Source organism: Gambusia affinis, linkage group LG03 (genome assembly GCF_019740435.1).
Source record: "Gambusia affinis linkage group LG03, SWU_Gaff_1.0, whole genome shotgun sequence".
Taxonomy (NCBI): domain Eukaryota; kingdom Metazoa; phylum Chordata; class Actinopteri; order Cyprinodontiformes; family Poeciliidae; genus Gambusia; species Gambusia affinis.
In genome coordinates, this window is record NC_057870.1 from 2,734,803 (window position 1) to 2,752,258 (window position 17,456).

Sequence of the window (17,456 nt, forward strand, 5' to 3'; positions counted from 1 at the left end):
CTGCTGAACCACACCTGAATAGAATAATTAGGTCATTAAGGCTTTGGAGAATTTACCTACACAAGAAGAGTTAATGAAGCCATTTCATTCCAGTATTTTGTACCTGTGGCACATCTAAAAACTGCAGGACAGCGGCCCTTGAGGACTGGACTTTGACACCCTGGTCTAAATGGAGGTTACAGGGGTAAGCTTTGGGAGGTTTTGGTGAGAAATTAGGCTTTGGGTACATTACCATATTCCCCTTGTTAGTTTTGCTTGCAACAAAAATGAAAAGCAGCTATGAATAGTTAAAATAGAAAAAAATATTTAGGGTTTTCATGGGTTGAAGTTTCACTGATGGCTCTAAAACATCAGTATCACAGCACAGCCTGTGATACTGATCACGGGCTCAGTGATCAGTTAATGTTATTAAAGCATTAAAACAATGTTAGAATAAGTTCAAATGTATGGCTATGAAAATACATCTGTTCTAAGACTGAAGGGAGAATAAAAAGCAGAGTTACAATAAAGCTCTAGCTGAAAAGTTGTCATTGAAAACATTTTTCAACAAGAACACTATGAAACAGAAACCTCACAGAACAAGGTAAACTTAAATAAAGCTTAGATCTTCTGCCTGAAGTCCAAGAAATGCAAAAATAAACTCAAAGTTCAAAATGAGCTTCTGGTGTGTTTAGCTCGAATAGGGAGAGCAGACATTTTCAAGGGGGGTTAAAGAAAGTGGACATTTTTTATTATTTTGGCTGATGAGACTATGAAAATTTATACTTTAAAATTGTCTTTGTTTTTTTAAAAGAGACAGTGATATAAAAATAATTTGTAAGTGTTTTTTGTGGCTATTTTGTTGACTTAATTTTCATATGAGGGTATATAGAGTCTCGGCAAAAAATGCCTAGACGTCTTGCTGCTGAAATTTGCATTGAAGTTGTCATAGTTTCAACAGTTGTACTAATCCTAAATGGAATAGTAACGAAAATGAATAAGCTGCGTGAAAAAATAGGGAAACCTTTTCTGTTTCCAGGGAATTTTTGAAGGACAACAGGTGCCTCCAATTAAACTGACATGATTAGCTGATGATTATCAATATGACCACCTCAAAGTTTGCTGGTGTGGAGCATATGAGTATGCTAAAGATGAAAGACATCACCAGTGACCACAGATCATCAACGTTTTACTCTTGCATTATATGATCATTTCCAAACTACTTGATGGCCATCATTTTCAGGGAAAGAAATTTTCACAGAAGGAAAACATTTCAGACTGTAGCTAACCTCATGAGTGACTGTCCTCTGAGGGTCAGTCCATGGCCAAACCTTGCATTTCACAGGGAAATGAACAAAACAATAAAACAAGATCTACAAACTGACTCTACTGGCCCGAACAGTGTGGTGTGGTGGAGATGGATCTAAATTCAGTCTAACAACAAGGATGGTAATTTGTCAAATGAACTTATAAAACTAAGGAAAAGGCACAAGATCAATGACAGACAATCTTATGAGAACAAAATATCAAGGTAATGGTAAACAGGTCAAGTGCAGAGTTACAAGTAATCTGATATGTTTAGTAACACGCAGTGGGTGATGGAGGAGGAAGAGGATTCAGACACAAAATAAGCACAAAACAAAAAGAATTTGAAAAAGAATAAGTTTCAACCACAAATACAGTGTCCTTGACCAAAAGGGAATCAACAGGAATGTATTTATGCAGGGCACCAAATTTGGTTTAAATAAAGAAACATCATGTCAGCACAAACACCATGCTGGAAGCATAATGATTTCAGCTTTTTCTACAGCTATAGAGGATCTTCAAGTCATAGGCAACATCAAAACATTCTAAAGACAAATATTTGACAGCTGAAACTTGGACAAAATCTGTCATCCATGGGACAAACATCCCAACACTGCCGTAAATCCACAACAGAATAGTTTAAAAAGAAGATTGGAGCAATTACAATGGCCAAGTCAAAGTCTGGACCATAAGCTGATAGAAATGTGTCAGCAGGATCTTAAAGGAACTATCCAACATGAATGTTTGCAAACTTAATTGTATAAGATAGAAAAGCTATGGAACATCATTAGAGCAGAAGGTGGTTCCACAAGCTTCTGAAGGGGTGTACTAGTGTTTCATACATGGATGTTGCATTTTGGATTCATTCCTGTTTATTAAAGAACGAAAATCTAGAGTATGTTATGTTTTTGTACAGGTTAGATGATCTGAATAACAAATAGATAATTTTCATTATGACCTGATACATTGGAAACAAGTTATGTTTCACACAGTCTCGAACAGGTCACTCCAACAGGCCCTTACTTTGAAGACTCAGAACTGACACTGCTTCCGAGATGATCACCTCTCCTCAGGTCCAATCCATTGAGCCCAGTCCACTCCACCGCAGCGTGCTTCCTGATGCTCCGGCTCTCTCGGGCTTGCATCCTCAGCTGTCACTGCCATCTCACTCAAACGCCTGCTCCGTGCACGTGAGCGGCAGACGTCGTTATGGGCTCGTAAACATAAGCAGGTATACACGTTTTAATAAATTTGCCAAAAAGCAATGAGTCACTGCTGGCGGTTATTTCGAAAACTACACCAGTCGGTGTTTGTTGTCTTGAACACACCCCGCTGAGCCCCCCGATATTGTTCAAGGGGAATAATGGCTGCACAAGAGCCGTCTCCACCATCTTCCCTGGAAGGCAACAAGCCCGGCTTCCCAAAGAAAATTCTGGCCAACAACCTGGAGGACAAGCATCTGTGCAACTCGTGTCAGAAAATCCTGCGGAGGCCCCTGCAGGCCCAGTGCGGCCACCGCTTCTGTTCGTTCTGTTTCAACAAGCTGGTGAGGTGAGTGGTGAGTGTGGGGGCTGCTAGTGGAGGGAGCTAGCTGGAGTATGTGGAGCACCACCGCCAGACTCCATTCACATAATTCACGTTTTAACTCTACTCCACCGGTTATCACGGGAAGCGCTTTATGGGATTAAAATTGAATAACGTCAAGGGAATTAGAGGGGGGGATATGTCGTACGGCTAATTCACAAACACTGTCTGAGCCAAGAGAAAATCTCGACCTGAGTGATGAGCTGGTTGTGTGTTTTCATTGATGAGGCTGGTTTGGAAGTGGAAAAGGTGAAAAGTTTGGCCCGACGTGAAGGAAATAAAATCACTATCAAATCGCTTTGCACGCCGAATATACCAGAAGGTTCGACTCTTTTATTCCATTAATTATACCCCACCAAAGCTTTAAATATAACTACAATGTTTAAAATTTGGCATTTTTGGAATGGAGTTTGGACTGTCTATTTAAATTTGGAATAACGTATTTATTCTAACCAGAAGTAACATATATTGCTTCCATTTTTATCTTGAAAAGAAATCGACAGTAGGACTTCAGATGATACAGTTATATGTTCGTTATTGAATACAATAAATTAAAAATAATCCCATATTGGTTTTCTTTTTGGAGTGACTGTGCGCTGAGGAGAATGAGATCACCGGGTTTCTAGTCTGAAAGTGCGCATGTGTAGGATGGAATGGCACTTTTCCCTTTTCTTTGCTGTCCTTTAGTGGCAAAAAGGAAAAAATGTCAACAAATCATTATCAGAGTGTGTGATTAAATATAGTTGAGATGCTGTCACAGCTTTGTAATAACAACTATCAGAGTATAAAAAAATACAAGAGTTCTCATTTGAGTTCTCCCGTAGGTCAAAAAAACGGAAACATACCTAATTCTGGGTCAATGTCAGTCGGTGTATAATAAACTCACTACTGAAGTACTTTCTAATCGACGTATCTAATAAGATTTCTTGACAAGAGGTGAGTTGCTAAAGATATTACATTTAAACAGTGTTACTGGCTGTATGACAAAAACATTTACGTGCAGAATCAAAAGAAGTCTGCACCTTGTAAAAAGAACTGCAGAGCGATGGCAAAATGTAAAGTTTAAAATGTTTTGATAATTATGATCCAAAGTTACAGGAAAACCTATCACACTTACTTTACAGGTCTGCCGATATATCACATAAAATTCTAAAACACAAATTTGTGTCTGTAACCTGAAAGCATTAGTGATGGGTCTGTAAAGGTGTGTAACTAATTATTTTTAACCACATTTTAATTGAAAACTATACAAAGTAAGCAAGATTTTCAATAATAAAAAATACTTTTGCTGCTAAATTATTGAATAAATAGATATATGAGTTTATCAACAGCTGAACCCCCAGTGGGCCAAGAGAAGCAGCTTTGTCATCCATCACTGCTGCTTGCGGATGCTGCTTTACATGTGTACCAGAAAGGCGCAAATGCAAAGGTTCCTGTCAGAAACATTGTATATGAAAAAAAAGTTAATCTTTTCATTCAAATTTTAACAAGTTGATATAAATGAAATTAATTCTTCAAAAGTCCTGGCCCTCCATCTAAAAAGGTTTCAGGTATGAATGCTACTGCATGTCAAAGTACAACAACTTCATATTATTATTTATTTCTCATATTTTTTGGTAATTCTCCTGTGGAAATAATGTGATGTATTGACAGATTGTTAAAAGCAGATGAAACAGTAGTAATGTGTGTTTATCTATTTTCCCTCTCCTAGTTCTGGACCACAGAAATGCAGTGCATGCATCAAGGAGGAGTTGTTTGAGGAGCCCACCTCCATTCTCAAGCCTGGCGGTGTAAGCACATTGTACCTTCCTTTTGTTTACTGTAATGTTTCAGATATTTGGTCCTTACCTGAGATTATCACCACAGCAGGTCAACTTTAGGCTCAGTTTAAGTTTTAGTATCACAAAGCTCAGCTTTTATGCAGGTCTGTCACTATGGTTACATTGACTAAGTTTGCCAGGGAATCCCATTGGTTAACTTTTATTTACAAGGGATTACCTAGACCCCTGCTGGCCTATATTTGTACTGCAGTCACCCTGAGAAATGTTGAGTGTTATACTTCTCATTCACATGATTTGCGGCTTCCTTCTCCTCGGACTCAATTGGGTAATAAGGCTTTCGTTCACTCTGCTCTCTCTTCTTGGAACTTGCTACAAGAAATGTTGAGATTTACTGAATTCATCTTGTTTAGTTCTTTTAGATCCAAACTAAACGTTCTTTAGCACAATTCAAAAACAGGTAGCTGTTTTTTTTCCTTTTCTATTTATATCTTGTCATTTTCTTTTAACTGTATAATTTTTCTATATTGTATTTGTTGCTGCCTCTTGGCCAGGACTCTGTTAAAAAAGAGGTTTTTAATCTCCAAGGGTATTTATTCTGATTAAATAAAAGTGAAATAAAATAAAGGATCAGTAGTAAGGTTGAACTAGTGTTGAACTTTTTCCATATTTACTTGATGGGAGGCAGAATATATGTGGATGTAAAACCCTAAAATAAAAACAACCCTGAGAGTCAACAGAGTAACATATCAGTGTTTTCTGGGTTTCCGATCCAGTGCTGCTCGGCTTGGATCCAGTTCTACAAAACCTTTTGATTACTCTGTAATTGTTGCCACAATTAAAAAAAAACAAAAAAACGGAAGCTGCAACTCTGGTTCTGTTGTCTATCTTTATATGTGGTGAAGAAATTAGAGCCAGGGGAGAAAAGTGAGCTCCCAGTGTTGTGTCCATCGGTAAACCGATGCAGAGAGTTTGTAACTCTACACAGCGATAACAGCTGTTTTCTCCTGTCCAGGCGTTCCCAGACAACGCAGCTCGGAGAGAGGTGGAGGCCTTGGCAGCAGTTTGTCCTAATGAAGGATGCACATGGACTGGAACCGTCAGAGAGTTTGAGGTAAATTCCAGCGCATCATTTCCCTCTGGGGCCAATCACATCCTTCATCTCTTATTGAGGATTCTGACAGATTAGTCCTTCCAAAAAGAAATAGATCTATTTGATCATCAATTCATTTCATCAGACCCAGCTCATAAATAATATGCTTATGTTTATAAATACAAGGAATTTAGATAATTCAATGTAAAGCAGCAGTTTACCAGAGGCTTTGCATTGACATGCACCAATCAGTCATAAAGAGGTCAACAAAGGCTTTTGATCTGATCTGATTGGTGGTCAACTATAAAAAAAAATCTAATCATTTTATTTCTTGTTTGTTAAACGCAACAAAGCTAAAAATCTCCTGCCATTTTGGATCCATGAGCGCATCAAAGGAATGAACTGTGATGCATTTTGAAGGAAATAAAGAAGTGGTAAGAAAACTGCTGCCTTTGGGCCCCTGCAGGCCAGCCATGAGGGCAACTGTGACTTCATGATCATCATGTGTCCGTCGTGCAAAGAGCTGATGAGGGCCAATGAACAGGAGCGCCACAACGAGCGAGAGTGTCCAGAGAGGACACTGAACTGCAAATACTGCAAAGAGCCGTTCCTCTTAAAGAACATCAAGGTGAGGATTAAAAACAACTAAACACTCTCCATGATGTGCTGCTTGTGTGTAGCTGTGCTAGGAGTTACCAAATACGGTCATCCTCAGAAACACTGGGCTGCCAGGAAGCTGAAACCATTTCATTGAACATATTCATGGTTTGGATTCATGAATAATGAATACCATGATTAGTCATGGTTTTGAAGAATCATGGATATGCCATAATTATGGTGCTATCATATTGGTCATATCATCGTATGAGTATGTGACAGATCATATTGTAAAATGATCTATCACAGATAAATCATAGACAATAATCATTTGTCGTAGTTCATTTTACACTTAGTTTGTCCATTTATTCCATTGAAACTCCATTCAATCAGGAGAAAATGGTAGTGATGCAAAGTGTGTTTCTTACAGTTGTTAATGTTGCACACACTAATAATGGAGTAAAGATATTATCGTTATGTTTTGTGCAGCTTTAAAAATATTTAACTTTTTTCTTTTGGCTCCATATAAAATTTGAATGAGCAATGCTTTTTATCTGCCGTTGTTCTGAAAGACTCGCTAAGGGCAAATAAGTAAAACTTGAATTTTGAATGTGACATTTTAAAAGGAAATACTAATTTTGTCGAATTACAGTTTTGTGCGTCTTCCTGACAGCAGATGTTGTGAACTGATGTGTGTTGTCGTTTTAGGCTCATGATGAAATCTGCCCAAAGTACCCAATGATCTGTGAAGGCTGTGCAAAGAAAAAGATCCCTCGTGAGAAGGTATCCTGGCCGTTTCCACTCTCCTCCATTCTTCAGTTTGATGAACCTCTCTCTGCTCTGAGCTTGGGATCAAACTCTCTGACATTCTTTACGCCATTGGCTTCTTTCATTTTTGTTTTGTTTTGCAGTATGTGGACCATATTAAGTTCTGCAGTAAATTTAAAACACCATGCAGATTTCATGTTGTTGGCTGCGATACGTCTGTAAGTAGATACTTTTGTCACAAATTGCTATATGTGCATGACTGCCTACGGTGATAACTATTCCATCATTAATAACTTGGCAAAATGAAATGTATCATACTTCAGACATATTCAAACATAAAGCCCACGTAAACATCCTTAAGCTAAAAATGTAGCATTTTTGACTATTTCAGTAAGTTTGCCAAGTTATTGGAAAACATTTCTTGGAGAAGATGTTGATCCTGGAGGATAAAAAGGGACAAAATCAAGAAAAATAAACTCATCCTTAAGATATTAATTAAATGTACCATGATGTAAACAAATGTTTACATAGATGTTGACAAAATATCATTAAGTCATTAAAATGCAAACTTATAATAGCCGATGCCATTAATGAATTAAATGTGTATTTAATTAAGTTATGGTTCCTGATCCTGCAGTGTCATCATGAAATAGTTTTCTGTTAAACTTGCCTATCACATTCAAGGGCGTATTAAAGGTGTTCAATGTAGTGTAAAATTAGGTGGAATTGCCCTTTAGCCATTTCTTGAATCAGAAGCTGCAAACAAAAGCTAACTTATGCTTCATGGCATAACGATATGCCTGTAGCCCCAGCCCTCGACGTTGATACGCTGGTGACACAGAATTATTTCATCATAACCCTGTAGGAACAGGAGACGTGAAATACCTGATAAGCTAGTGTAAGTTTGGATTTTAACAATTTAATGACATGTTTGTTAAATTGATTGCCATATAAATGATTATTGTAATGATTGAATGATGCATTTATTAATGTTGTCCCTTTTAGTCTTCTGTAGTTGCTACATGTCTGCTAAATCTTTCATTGTTGTCCTTAAATCTGCTCTTTAAGCAATGTGACAATGAAGCAGCAGTTTTTTTGACATAGGCAAGATGGCTCACTGCCCAGGGTGGCATTTCCATAAGGGGCATCAAGAGTAACCAAAAACAAAGAATAGAAAGCTGTTTTATTTAGATTCCGGGACTTTTCCTCAGATATTCATGAAAGACTGACCACTGATCACATGATCACCGTTTCACAGCAACGAGGAGGATTACATGTGTTTAGCTTTATCTGGCATGAATCAGCAGGAGTAAAATAAACAGTAGGGGTCTAAAACTTTTTCTGTCTTGCAAATATTTTATTTATGGTGAAACTCACAAATTTTTTATTTATTATTTGATGTAATAATATTTTTGAACTGGTTTACCTTGTCAAACCCATCCTTTTATTTAGAATGTTAGAGAAAACTGGACGGATCAGATTACTAATCACACCAACTACCTGTTGGGTTAAGAAGCTCTTCAGCCAACAGTATGTGGTGTCATAGTCACTGTTTTAACTTGATATTGATCACAAATCAATGATCAATAGTGTTTTGGTTTCATTCCACTCAGTGATCATGATGAATCAAAGGCATTTTCTGTCTTTGGTTGAAGCCATTGCTGAATGCTGCTGCATGAACTCCCCAGCATGATGCTTCCACCACCATTCTTTATACTAATGTGGGACTAAATTTATTTATAACAAGCTGCTGTGTGCTGTCCACCCAGTCATGTGGTTTAAATCACCATTTTAGCTAAGGACAACTTAGAGTTTTTGCAAGAACTTCAAACATTTTTTTCAGTGTAATAATCAAAGATGCCATAAAATAAGTTATTATGAATTAAAATGAAAAAAACTTTGATTCTGAAGCTTATCAGGTAACATCTTAGACTATTGACTGAATCAGATCATGAGTCATTTGGGAAAAACCTCATGGATGTGTGGCTTCCTAGCTAATTGTTACAGCTGTTGTTTTTTCCTTTCTTCTGTAACTGTTGATAATTATGATGACTCACCAACCCTCTGCTCCCCCACCACCACTCTGAATGATCTCTGACATTCTGAAACTCCGACTAATCAGTTAGTCTGACCAAAAGTCTTTTTCTATTAAAACTCATAAGTGATCTCTCCTGGAATCTTACTTTAACATTAGCTCATTGTCTTTTGGTTGGAACCCAGACTATAAAGCCTGCCTGATCTAAGATCCACGCATTATGTGTCACTAGTGAGTTTTTATTCAGCTTGATGAATGTTCTACAAAACAGTTGTGACTGTGAAGTGTCTAAGAGAACTATTAAACTTTTTAAAGTTTAGGTAAAATCTACTTTTTTGAGTAATAATATTAAAATGTTATGCCTTCATCAAACAACATACCTAGAGCTCCTCCTCAGAGCTGCAGTTTCCAAGCTTCCTCTTCACAGAGCAGCCCTCCCCTCCCCTGTCCACCACTCAGCTCCTTCAGACTAGCCACCAGCTGTTAGCAAACACCTGGTGGAACTGAGCATCTGCTAAACTCATTATAGGAGCTACGTCTCAGAGCAGCTCTGGTAAAAATGTTGTTAAAGGGTTAATAGGGGAGCCATGTTGTGATGACTTTCTGACAGCGAAGTTTCAGAAACAGCAGGAGTTGCTTAAAGAGACAGAGACTCAATTTCAAAGTGTTAAATTATGAAGTCATTTTTCTTTCAAGTCTTATTTGATATAAATTGCATTTTTTAACAACTGAATTAACATAGTTCCTTGATTGTGCTATATACCTGGAAAACCCAAAGTACTACCTCTTTAATTCATTGTGTATTTCATTATGAACCGGCTCTGCCACATAATCTTCCTGTCTTCTTTTCTTGTTTATGCAAATCTTTAAAGAGACAAACGGTTTATTTTCTTAATTTTACAGTTTCTATTTTTGTTTCCAAGGTGGAGAAGGAGAAGATCCACGACCACGAGCGGCAGTGTTCGTACGAGCACCTCAACCTGCTGCTGCATTTCATCATGGGCATCAAGGTGAGTCTGGAGAGCCTCCAACCGCAGACCTTAGAGGTGGCCAGCCAGAAGCTCCAGGTGCTGCACCAGTCCCTCAGAGAGCTGGAGCTGAAGATGAGCCAGCTGGGTGGGGGCGGCCCCGCTCCCGTGCAGGGTGCATGCGCTCTCACCCTGGCCACGTCCTTCACCCCGCTGCCCAGCGCCATGGGTGCCGCCCTGGAGCTGCAGCTCCAGAGCGAGAAGACCAAGGTGGCCGAGCTGAGCCGGCGCTGCCAGGAGCTGGAGCTGAAAGTGAACACGTTTGAAAACATCGTCTGCGTCCTGAACCGGGAGATGGAGCGTTCCTGCACCACCATGGAAGCCTACAACCGCCAGCACAGACTGGACCAGGACAAGATTGAGATTCTCAGCAACAAGGTATGAATGAGCCCCGGATGCCTCTTTACATACCCAGTAACACCACATCGTAGCCCAAAACACCATAACATACTTAGTAACACCACATCATACCCTGTCAGTTTAGGTTCCTGGTCATGTCTTGGTATGGAGTTGCACCATACTCTTTCCATTTTCAAATGATGGATTGAAATATCTTTCAAGAACCTGACCCTGCTTTAAGTTTCTCCACAGATCCCTCCCTCACCGGCCTGCTGTGTTCCTGGGATTTAGCGGATTGAAAGTATCCTGCTAAAATGGTCTTATTCCTCTGGTGCTTTGGTGCAGGTCCGTCAGCTAGAAAGGACGGTCAGCCTGAGGGATCTGTCCATCGTGGAGATGGAGGGGAAGATGAGGGAGATGTCTGCAGCCACCTACGATGGCGTCTTTATCTGGAAGATCTCTGATTTCACCAAGAAGAGGCAGGATGCCGTGGCTGGCCGCGCTCCTGCTATGTTCTCTCCCGGTCAGCATTCCATCCGGAGATGCTCTCACCAAGCGCTTCTGGCCTGGAATAACCAAGATCTTCACACTCACTCAGTTGTTTGATCTTGTCTTCCAGCGTTTTATACGAGTAAATACGGCTACAAGATGTGCTTACGAATCTACCTGAATGGTGACGGGACGGGCCGTGGCACACACCTGTCTCTGTTCTTTGTGGTGATGAGAGGACACAGTGACGCACTCCTTAAGTGGCCTTTCAATCAGAAGGTAGGAGTCTTTTTTCTTTTTTTAAATCAGTTTAAACATCATGTTGCTATTTTTGAACAGAATCCAAATGGATTCAAACCAGCTGTAGGACTCTCCATCTAGACTGGAACCAGGCTGCCTGGACAGGCCAAAATGATTTGCTTGATCTTTGGGTCCAGGCTTTTGTGGCATGTTTAATAAGCCTATAATACATCCAGCACAGAGAACACCACATCAGAGTGCGCGATATAAAGCTGTATTAATCTACTTATTATAGTCTAAATGGAGGAGTAAGCAGCTTTCCCTGTTGAGGAACAAAAGAAAGTAAGGTGCAAAGCAGAAGCTCATCAGACTGTAACAACCACAGCACACAGTAAACGCTCCTATCAATCACACATCCTACATGATTTGCACTTTTCTCATCCTCTGGTTATAACAAATAAAATTCAGTTTTCATTGTGCTGCTGTATTTTCTAAGGTTACCAGGACAATATGGCAGCAAGATGCATGTTTGCTAAGTTGCATCTGAATGAGCGACATTGTTCTGGAACAGTGTGCTTTGACGAAGTAAGGCAGAAGTAGATGTATTGGGCCATGGTGGAAGGCGCCATCAATTTAGAAACAGAACCAGGACAAACACGTCTCACCAAGTGTTAAGCACCATATTGGAGGGCTGTAGACTTCAGCTTGTTTGCAACCACAGGTAGAACATGAGTCTTTTGTGCACTAAAGTGTTTTACGGCCATGAGTTCAGGCAGAAGCTGAGACAGATTATCTGGTTGTAACAAACTGTCACAACATGGTGAAAGTTTCAACAGATATGTAAAAAGGTTACATACCACAGCTTTAGAGGAAGATCTACAAGCTGTTAATTCTTGAGGTGTATTTAATTTTTCATTCAGATCATTTTTATTTTGCCTTCTCTTTAAATAAACGACTGAGAAGTTTACTGTGGGCTCTTGTTCTCCTGAGGTTACTTCAAAGACCAGATAAGTTTCCTATTATGCCCTGAAATTGAGAGAGGGCTGTTTCCTGAGGGTTTTACCCTGAAATTCTGATTTGGTCTAGGTGTTAAAGAACAGATCCCAGAAAACTGAAACCTGCAACAGAAATGCACCTTTAGTGGGATTTGCATTATTAACGTTAGTTCAGTCTGATCTATATAGAAGAATAGTGTTGTGTAGTCCAAATCTCTGCTGCACTAATCTCCAATACCGGCCTGCAAGCAGTGAAGCATAAGCCGGCTCAGCTCCAGGTTTGCTGTTGAAGCTGCTGTTGGGTAATACTTGTACCATCTGTGTAGGTTACCCTCATGCTGCTTGACCAGAACAACAGGGAGCACATAATCGATGCCTTCCGGCCCGACATCTCATCTTCGTCCTTCCAGAGGCCCGTCAGTGACATGAACATCGCCAGTGGCTGCCCGCTCTTCTGTCCTCTGTCCAAGCTGGACTCCAAAAACTCCTACATTCGTGATGACACCATCTTCATAAAGGCCATCGTCGACCTCACTGGGCTCTAGAGAAATCGTAAGAGCAGAAATCCCAACTTTGCCTTTTGTTGCGACTAACCTGTTCATCAACCAGCCTTTGTATTAGCAGTAACCGGCACTTCTCTCGGGGGGTGTTGTGTCGTTTGGTTTTGGAATTAGTTGTTGTTGACAATATGCAAAATATAATTTTTTCCTTTGTTGGCTATTCAAGTCCTTCAGTCTCTGTTTTACCAATCAGAAGGAGTTTTTATGCATCGAAGTTGTGACTATTCACCAAAGTGACTGCAGAACTTTAAACAGCGTTTTTACTAACCAAGGCATTCCAACAACTGTGTAGTGTACTGTGTGAAACAAGCCGACTCTGCCCGCCTCATTAATCCCTCATGAACATGTTGAAGCTCCTGGTGCTTCAGAAGGGGTTCTCACCTTCAAGGTTTAAAGGAAGCTTTCCTGTAGGCACTAGTTAACGCTCTTGTTATTACTAATTATAACCCAAAAAATGGGAATTTACTAACCGCTAAGATAACTAACAAACACGCAAGTCCCTGAAAATATTCAGCTTCTTTAATGACACTCATTAAGTCTTCTGTGATCGTTCCACTGATTTCCAACAAGATTGTGTTTCTGGTTCCACAAGTTTCCTTCCATCTTAACTAGCTGGTTTAGGATTAATTAAAGGGTTTAATAAAGAAAATAACCACATGTGAGTCAAGCTGAAAAGAAAGTGGTCTGAGTTAATTAAAAATAAGAAAATGTGAGTTAATAAAACCAAAACCTATCTAGATATTTGTTTTATCCCAGATGCTGATCCGAGTGGTTTTAGAACAGGTGTTCCTGGATTCAGATTTTCAGATCCTGTTTGTAATCATTGCCTTGTTTGCAAACTCAGTAGCTTTAAGGAGGAGAAAATGAACTACTTGTCAACTATATTATGTGGTCTAAGTTGGTTTGATGATCATGAAGCAGTTACAGTAACAGGCCGCTGCAGTCCCAGCATTAATAAGCTGCCTGGTTAATGAAAGCCAACATAATGTTCTGGTAACACGTGAGCTAAAACACTTGTAGTTTCATATGCGTTTATAGTTACTGTATGTCGGAGTCCACAAATACACATTTCTCCTGCTGGTCTTGTTCTCTGTTTTGATGTGACTTATTGATAGTTTGGCATTCAACATATTTCAAAAGTTATGCTCATGAAATCAGCGCTTTGCTTTGAAGGTGGTGTAATCTAATAAATTTTCAGACTTAATTAAGTAACACGTTTAACACAGGTGTGCAACCTATGCGCAGGGAAAAATAGGCCAAGCTTTTAAAACAATTGGCTGCAGAAAAGCAACCAAAGACATTTAAACACCAAACGAAGCACCCAGATGGTCCATTCTGGACAGATTGTTTGAACGAAAAGGAGATCAGAGCTTCTACATCTGAAAGGAGAAATGGAAAACTGAAAAAGTTTATGCTAAAACTAAAACTTCTAAAATACCTGCCCAGGTCTGATTATTATCCGACCTTTGAGTTAACGGCACCAAAAAAAACAATCTTCAATCCAATCGAAATAAACTCTGTTGCATTTATGATATGGCTGGATTGGAGGTACAAGCCATGATGTTATTCAGACAATATTTCCATATTTTAACACCAGTTACCGATGCTTAACAGCATTTTAAACGAGTTTCAAACATTTCCTCTAAATTCATATTTATCGAGTGGCAGTTTGAGCGACATGTTGCAGGCAGTTGCCGGCGGAAACGCTGAGTGAAGATCAGAGGATGGCTCCCAGACATGCCAGACGAAAAGAATTGAACTTGATGGAGTCTGGTTAGTGTCATATTTTGGGTTCGCATTGTGGAAAAAAAATGAGCATCACCTGCCACGTTGATCACCCAGACGCCACATAACGGTTCTGGTTGTTCAGTGAAATCCATCTGATTCGGTCAGTTCCTTCTGAGGGCTTCTCTTGGTGCCAGCGTTGGATGCACCAATACACCATAAAGTGGTTTTATTACCTTAATTCCACCTGTAGAATTGTTTTTTTGCATTATAAATGATGCACTATGTATTTAAACATTGCTGATGATTGACAATACAGAGAGGCAGATTATAAAGTCTACAGTCAAAGCGTTAGATCAGACCACTATTGGCTGTTGCGCTCACTGTTGTGTACTATCTAACATTAGTGATGTCATCATTCTTATTTTATATTTCTCTCATAAGCTTTGCTCACGGTGTTGTCAGAATTTCTCACATACTGTTGCATAACAGCGATTGGTCCGTGTCCGGCTCTGCTGTTCTTTAGGAGTCATTTGTTGAACGTCTCTTGAATCCCATCAGATCTGTCTGCAGTACTTCTGCTGCTCAAATTCCTCCCTATGTGTCTTTCCAGTTCCTTTCCTCTGAAAGAAATTCTATGGTGTGAAGTATGAATCAAGCCTTCGTTATTATTTTGTTGCCTTTGGTTACACTGAATAAAGGTGGATAGAGAGTTATGGACTGCTGATGGTCTGTAACTATTCTTTCCTTAAAAAAAGTCGTTGAAGACATTGACAACATGTACAAGATTAAAACTTTCTCTAAAATACAAAAGGAAGATACAAAGCATAGCAAAAATAACCAGAAAGATGACTTCAGAGATGCAGTACAAATGGAGACTGCAGGCTGAAATGGATTGATGTTATTGAGTTCTGGTATTATTTGAATGTTCCAACACAGTTCGCATGAAAACATTAATATTTTCATGGGATTTTTGTTGAGTTGAAACTAGGGGTGCACCGATGACAGTTTTCCAGCAGATTACTAATCTTCAAAAAGCTTGACCTGCCCATTCCAATATTGGCTGAAATGCTTTGTGTTTGTAATGTTGCTAAATTTAGCAAGAAAGTCACTGAGTTGGTAACAGTGGGGTGAATATAGTTATCTACAAATGTGCAAACATGACCAGTCTATCACTCAAACATGGCTCACAGCAGAGCTGAAGAGGACAGTGGTTGATTTTTAAGACCTTTGCTGATAAGATAAGATCGGCTTCACATGTAACCATCAACAGATCACCATTCTCCCCAAGTGAAGGAAATTGGCACAGATAAATCAGTGCACCCCTAACTGAAACACTTGTTTCCAATCTCTACAAATATATTTTTCTTGATAAGGCTAACAGGGCGTACAGTGAGGTCAAAGTGTGTGTCACCTTACTACATGTCTTCTGGTGTTGATTTCTTTTATTTTTGTTACACTTGCATGTTTCAGAGTGTCTCAGATGGAGATAAACCAAGTAAATACATACAAGCAGTTTTCCAGAAAATAATCAACCCCCAGAGCTAGAACCACCATGGGTTTGACTCAACTGAAAATGAGTGTTTTGCAAACCTCCAGAGGATCTTTGGTTAAATATTTTCATATTATTATTTATTTATTTATTTTTTAGCAAAGTTGAACTTTCTTGTGGGCTTTGGGTTATTTTTCTGCTGCATAACCCATGTGTGCTTGAGCTTAAGGTCATGACCCTAACCTTGGCCCTAACCTTATAGCAGCAGGAAGCAGCCCCAGGCATCACACTGCCACCACCATGTATGATCTCAACATCCACAGGATGTTCTCCTAGAAGTCCTTTTGGTCAGAATTTTTTTTAATTATTATTATTTTTCTTTTGTGAGAAGAGTCTTTGTCCCTGAAATTCCTTAGATCAGGGCTTGGTGTGTTTTGTTGTTTTTTTAGGTGCTTTGTCCAGTTTTATGTTGTCAGATGAGTTTTATGTCATTTTCTGTTTTTGTTATTGTATTCTTAAAGTGAGTCAGTCTTGGCTGAGGCTAGGGCAACCAAGATAACCAAGCATTGTGGTTAATCACTGTTGATTCATAATTAACAATGGGGCTGAAGAAGCTTTTACATAAAGCGATCAGTTTGCTCTGGATTGTTTTTTCTGGAAAAAAAAAAAATCAATTTTGGAAAGCTGCATTTTGTAGATTATCAGGTTATCATTACCCGGTATTAACATTTGCAAGACATATCTGAAACATTTAAGAGGAACAAAAACCAGAAGAAAAATGCAGTTTTACGCAGCACTGTAGGAATGGAAAAAGAAATCAGATTATCTTCCTTATCATCGACTCTTCTCCACCTTTTAAGCGACCTACTTTCCTAGAAAAAGAAGTGCCTGTATTTATGTTATGTAATCTTGAATATTTTAAAATGTGCTGTCCTGTATGATTAAGCATAACAGTATATTATGAACATTGCGTTTTAGAACATCTTATCCTTCAAAATTTTATTGCTTTTATGTTGTTGTTTTTTTTTTTTAAATTTACAACATGTTCTAAAATCTCTTGTGACCTTGAATGTTTTTTTTGCGTCCGGATAGTAGTGAATGTTCAGAGTGAGGCTGGTGAACCAGCATGCTTTTAAACCTCGACACACACTGATCCATCTCTGTGCATGAGAGGCTTCAGTCGGACATGATGCAGAACGTTGGTCACTGGTTCACATCGTTGGCCAGGTTCTTATGTCCTTTTTATGATTTCACTATTGTATATGATACAAAGTAAGAAGGAACCTTGAGGGGCAGTCGGAGAAGTAAATATATCTAAATAATGTATAGATAGTATTTATTGATTAGAACATTTTCTGTTGAGGTCGTTTTGAAAGCGTGTTGTAGTTCATCCGGCTCATTCTTGCCAGGCTGCGTCTCTGTTCTGACCTCAGCTTGTTGCATTCTGTT

General features: G+C 39.2%; 1 protein-coding gene across 5 annotated transcripts in view; it reads left to right on the forward strand.

Moving 5' to 3' along the window:
- LOC122827742 (TNF receptor-associated factor 2-like) overlaps positions 1-17,456 on the forward strand; it is a 30,727-nt gene that overhangs the window by 1,460 nt on the left and 11,811 nt on the right. For 3 of the 5 annotated variants that reach the window (XM_044110682.1, XM_044110681.1, XM_044110680.1), the window contains exons 1-12: positions 96-184; positions 2,277-2,515; positions 2,641-2,835; positions 4,580-4,658; positions 5,662-5,760; positions 6,206-6,367; positions 7,045-7,119; positions 7,248-7,322; positions 10,063-10,545; positions 10,852-11,029; positions 11,126-11,274; positions 12,557-12,782. In XM_044110682.1, the coding sequence (XP_043966617.1) occupies positions 2,340-2,515; positions 2,641-2,835; positions 4,580-4,658; positions 5,662-5,760; positions 6,206-6,367; positions 7,045-7,119; positions 7,248-7,322; positions 10,063-10,545; positions 10,852-11,029; positions 11,126-11,274; positions 12,557-12,775 (1,890 nt within the window). In that variant the 5' untranslated portion in view covers positions 96-184; positions 2,277-2,339 and the 3' untranslated portion in view covers positions 12,776-12,782. Of the gene's footprint in view, positions 1-95; positions 185-2,276; positions 2,516-2,640; positions 2,836-4,579; positions 4,659-5,661; positions 5,761-6,205; positions 6,368-7,044; positions 7,120-7,247; positions 7,323-10,062; positions 10,546-10,851; positions 11,030-11,125; positions 11,275-12,556; positions 12,956-17,456 lie in introns of those variants that run through there. The other 2 variants (XM_044110678.1, XM_044110679.1) reach the window with 2 other exon arrangements.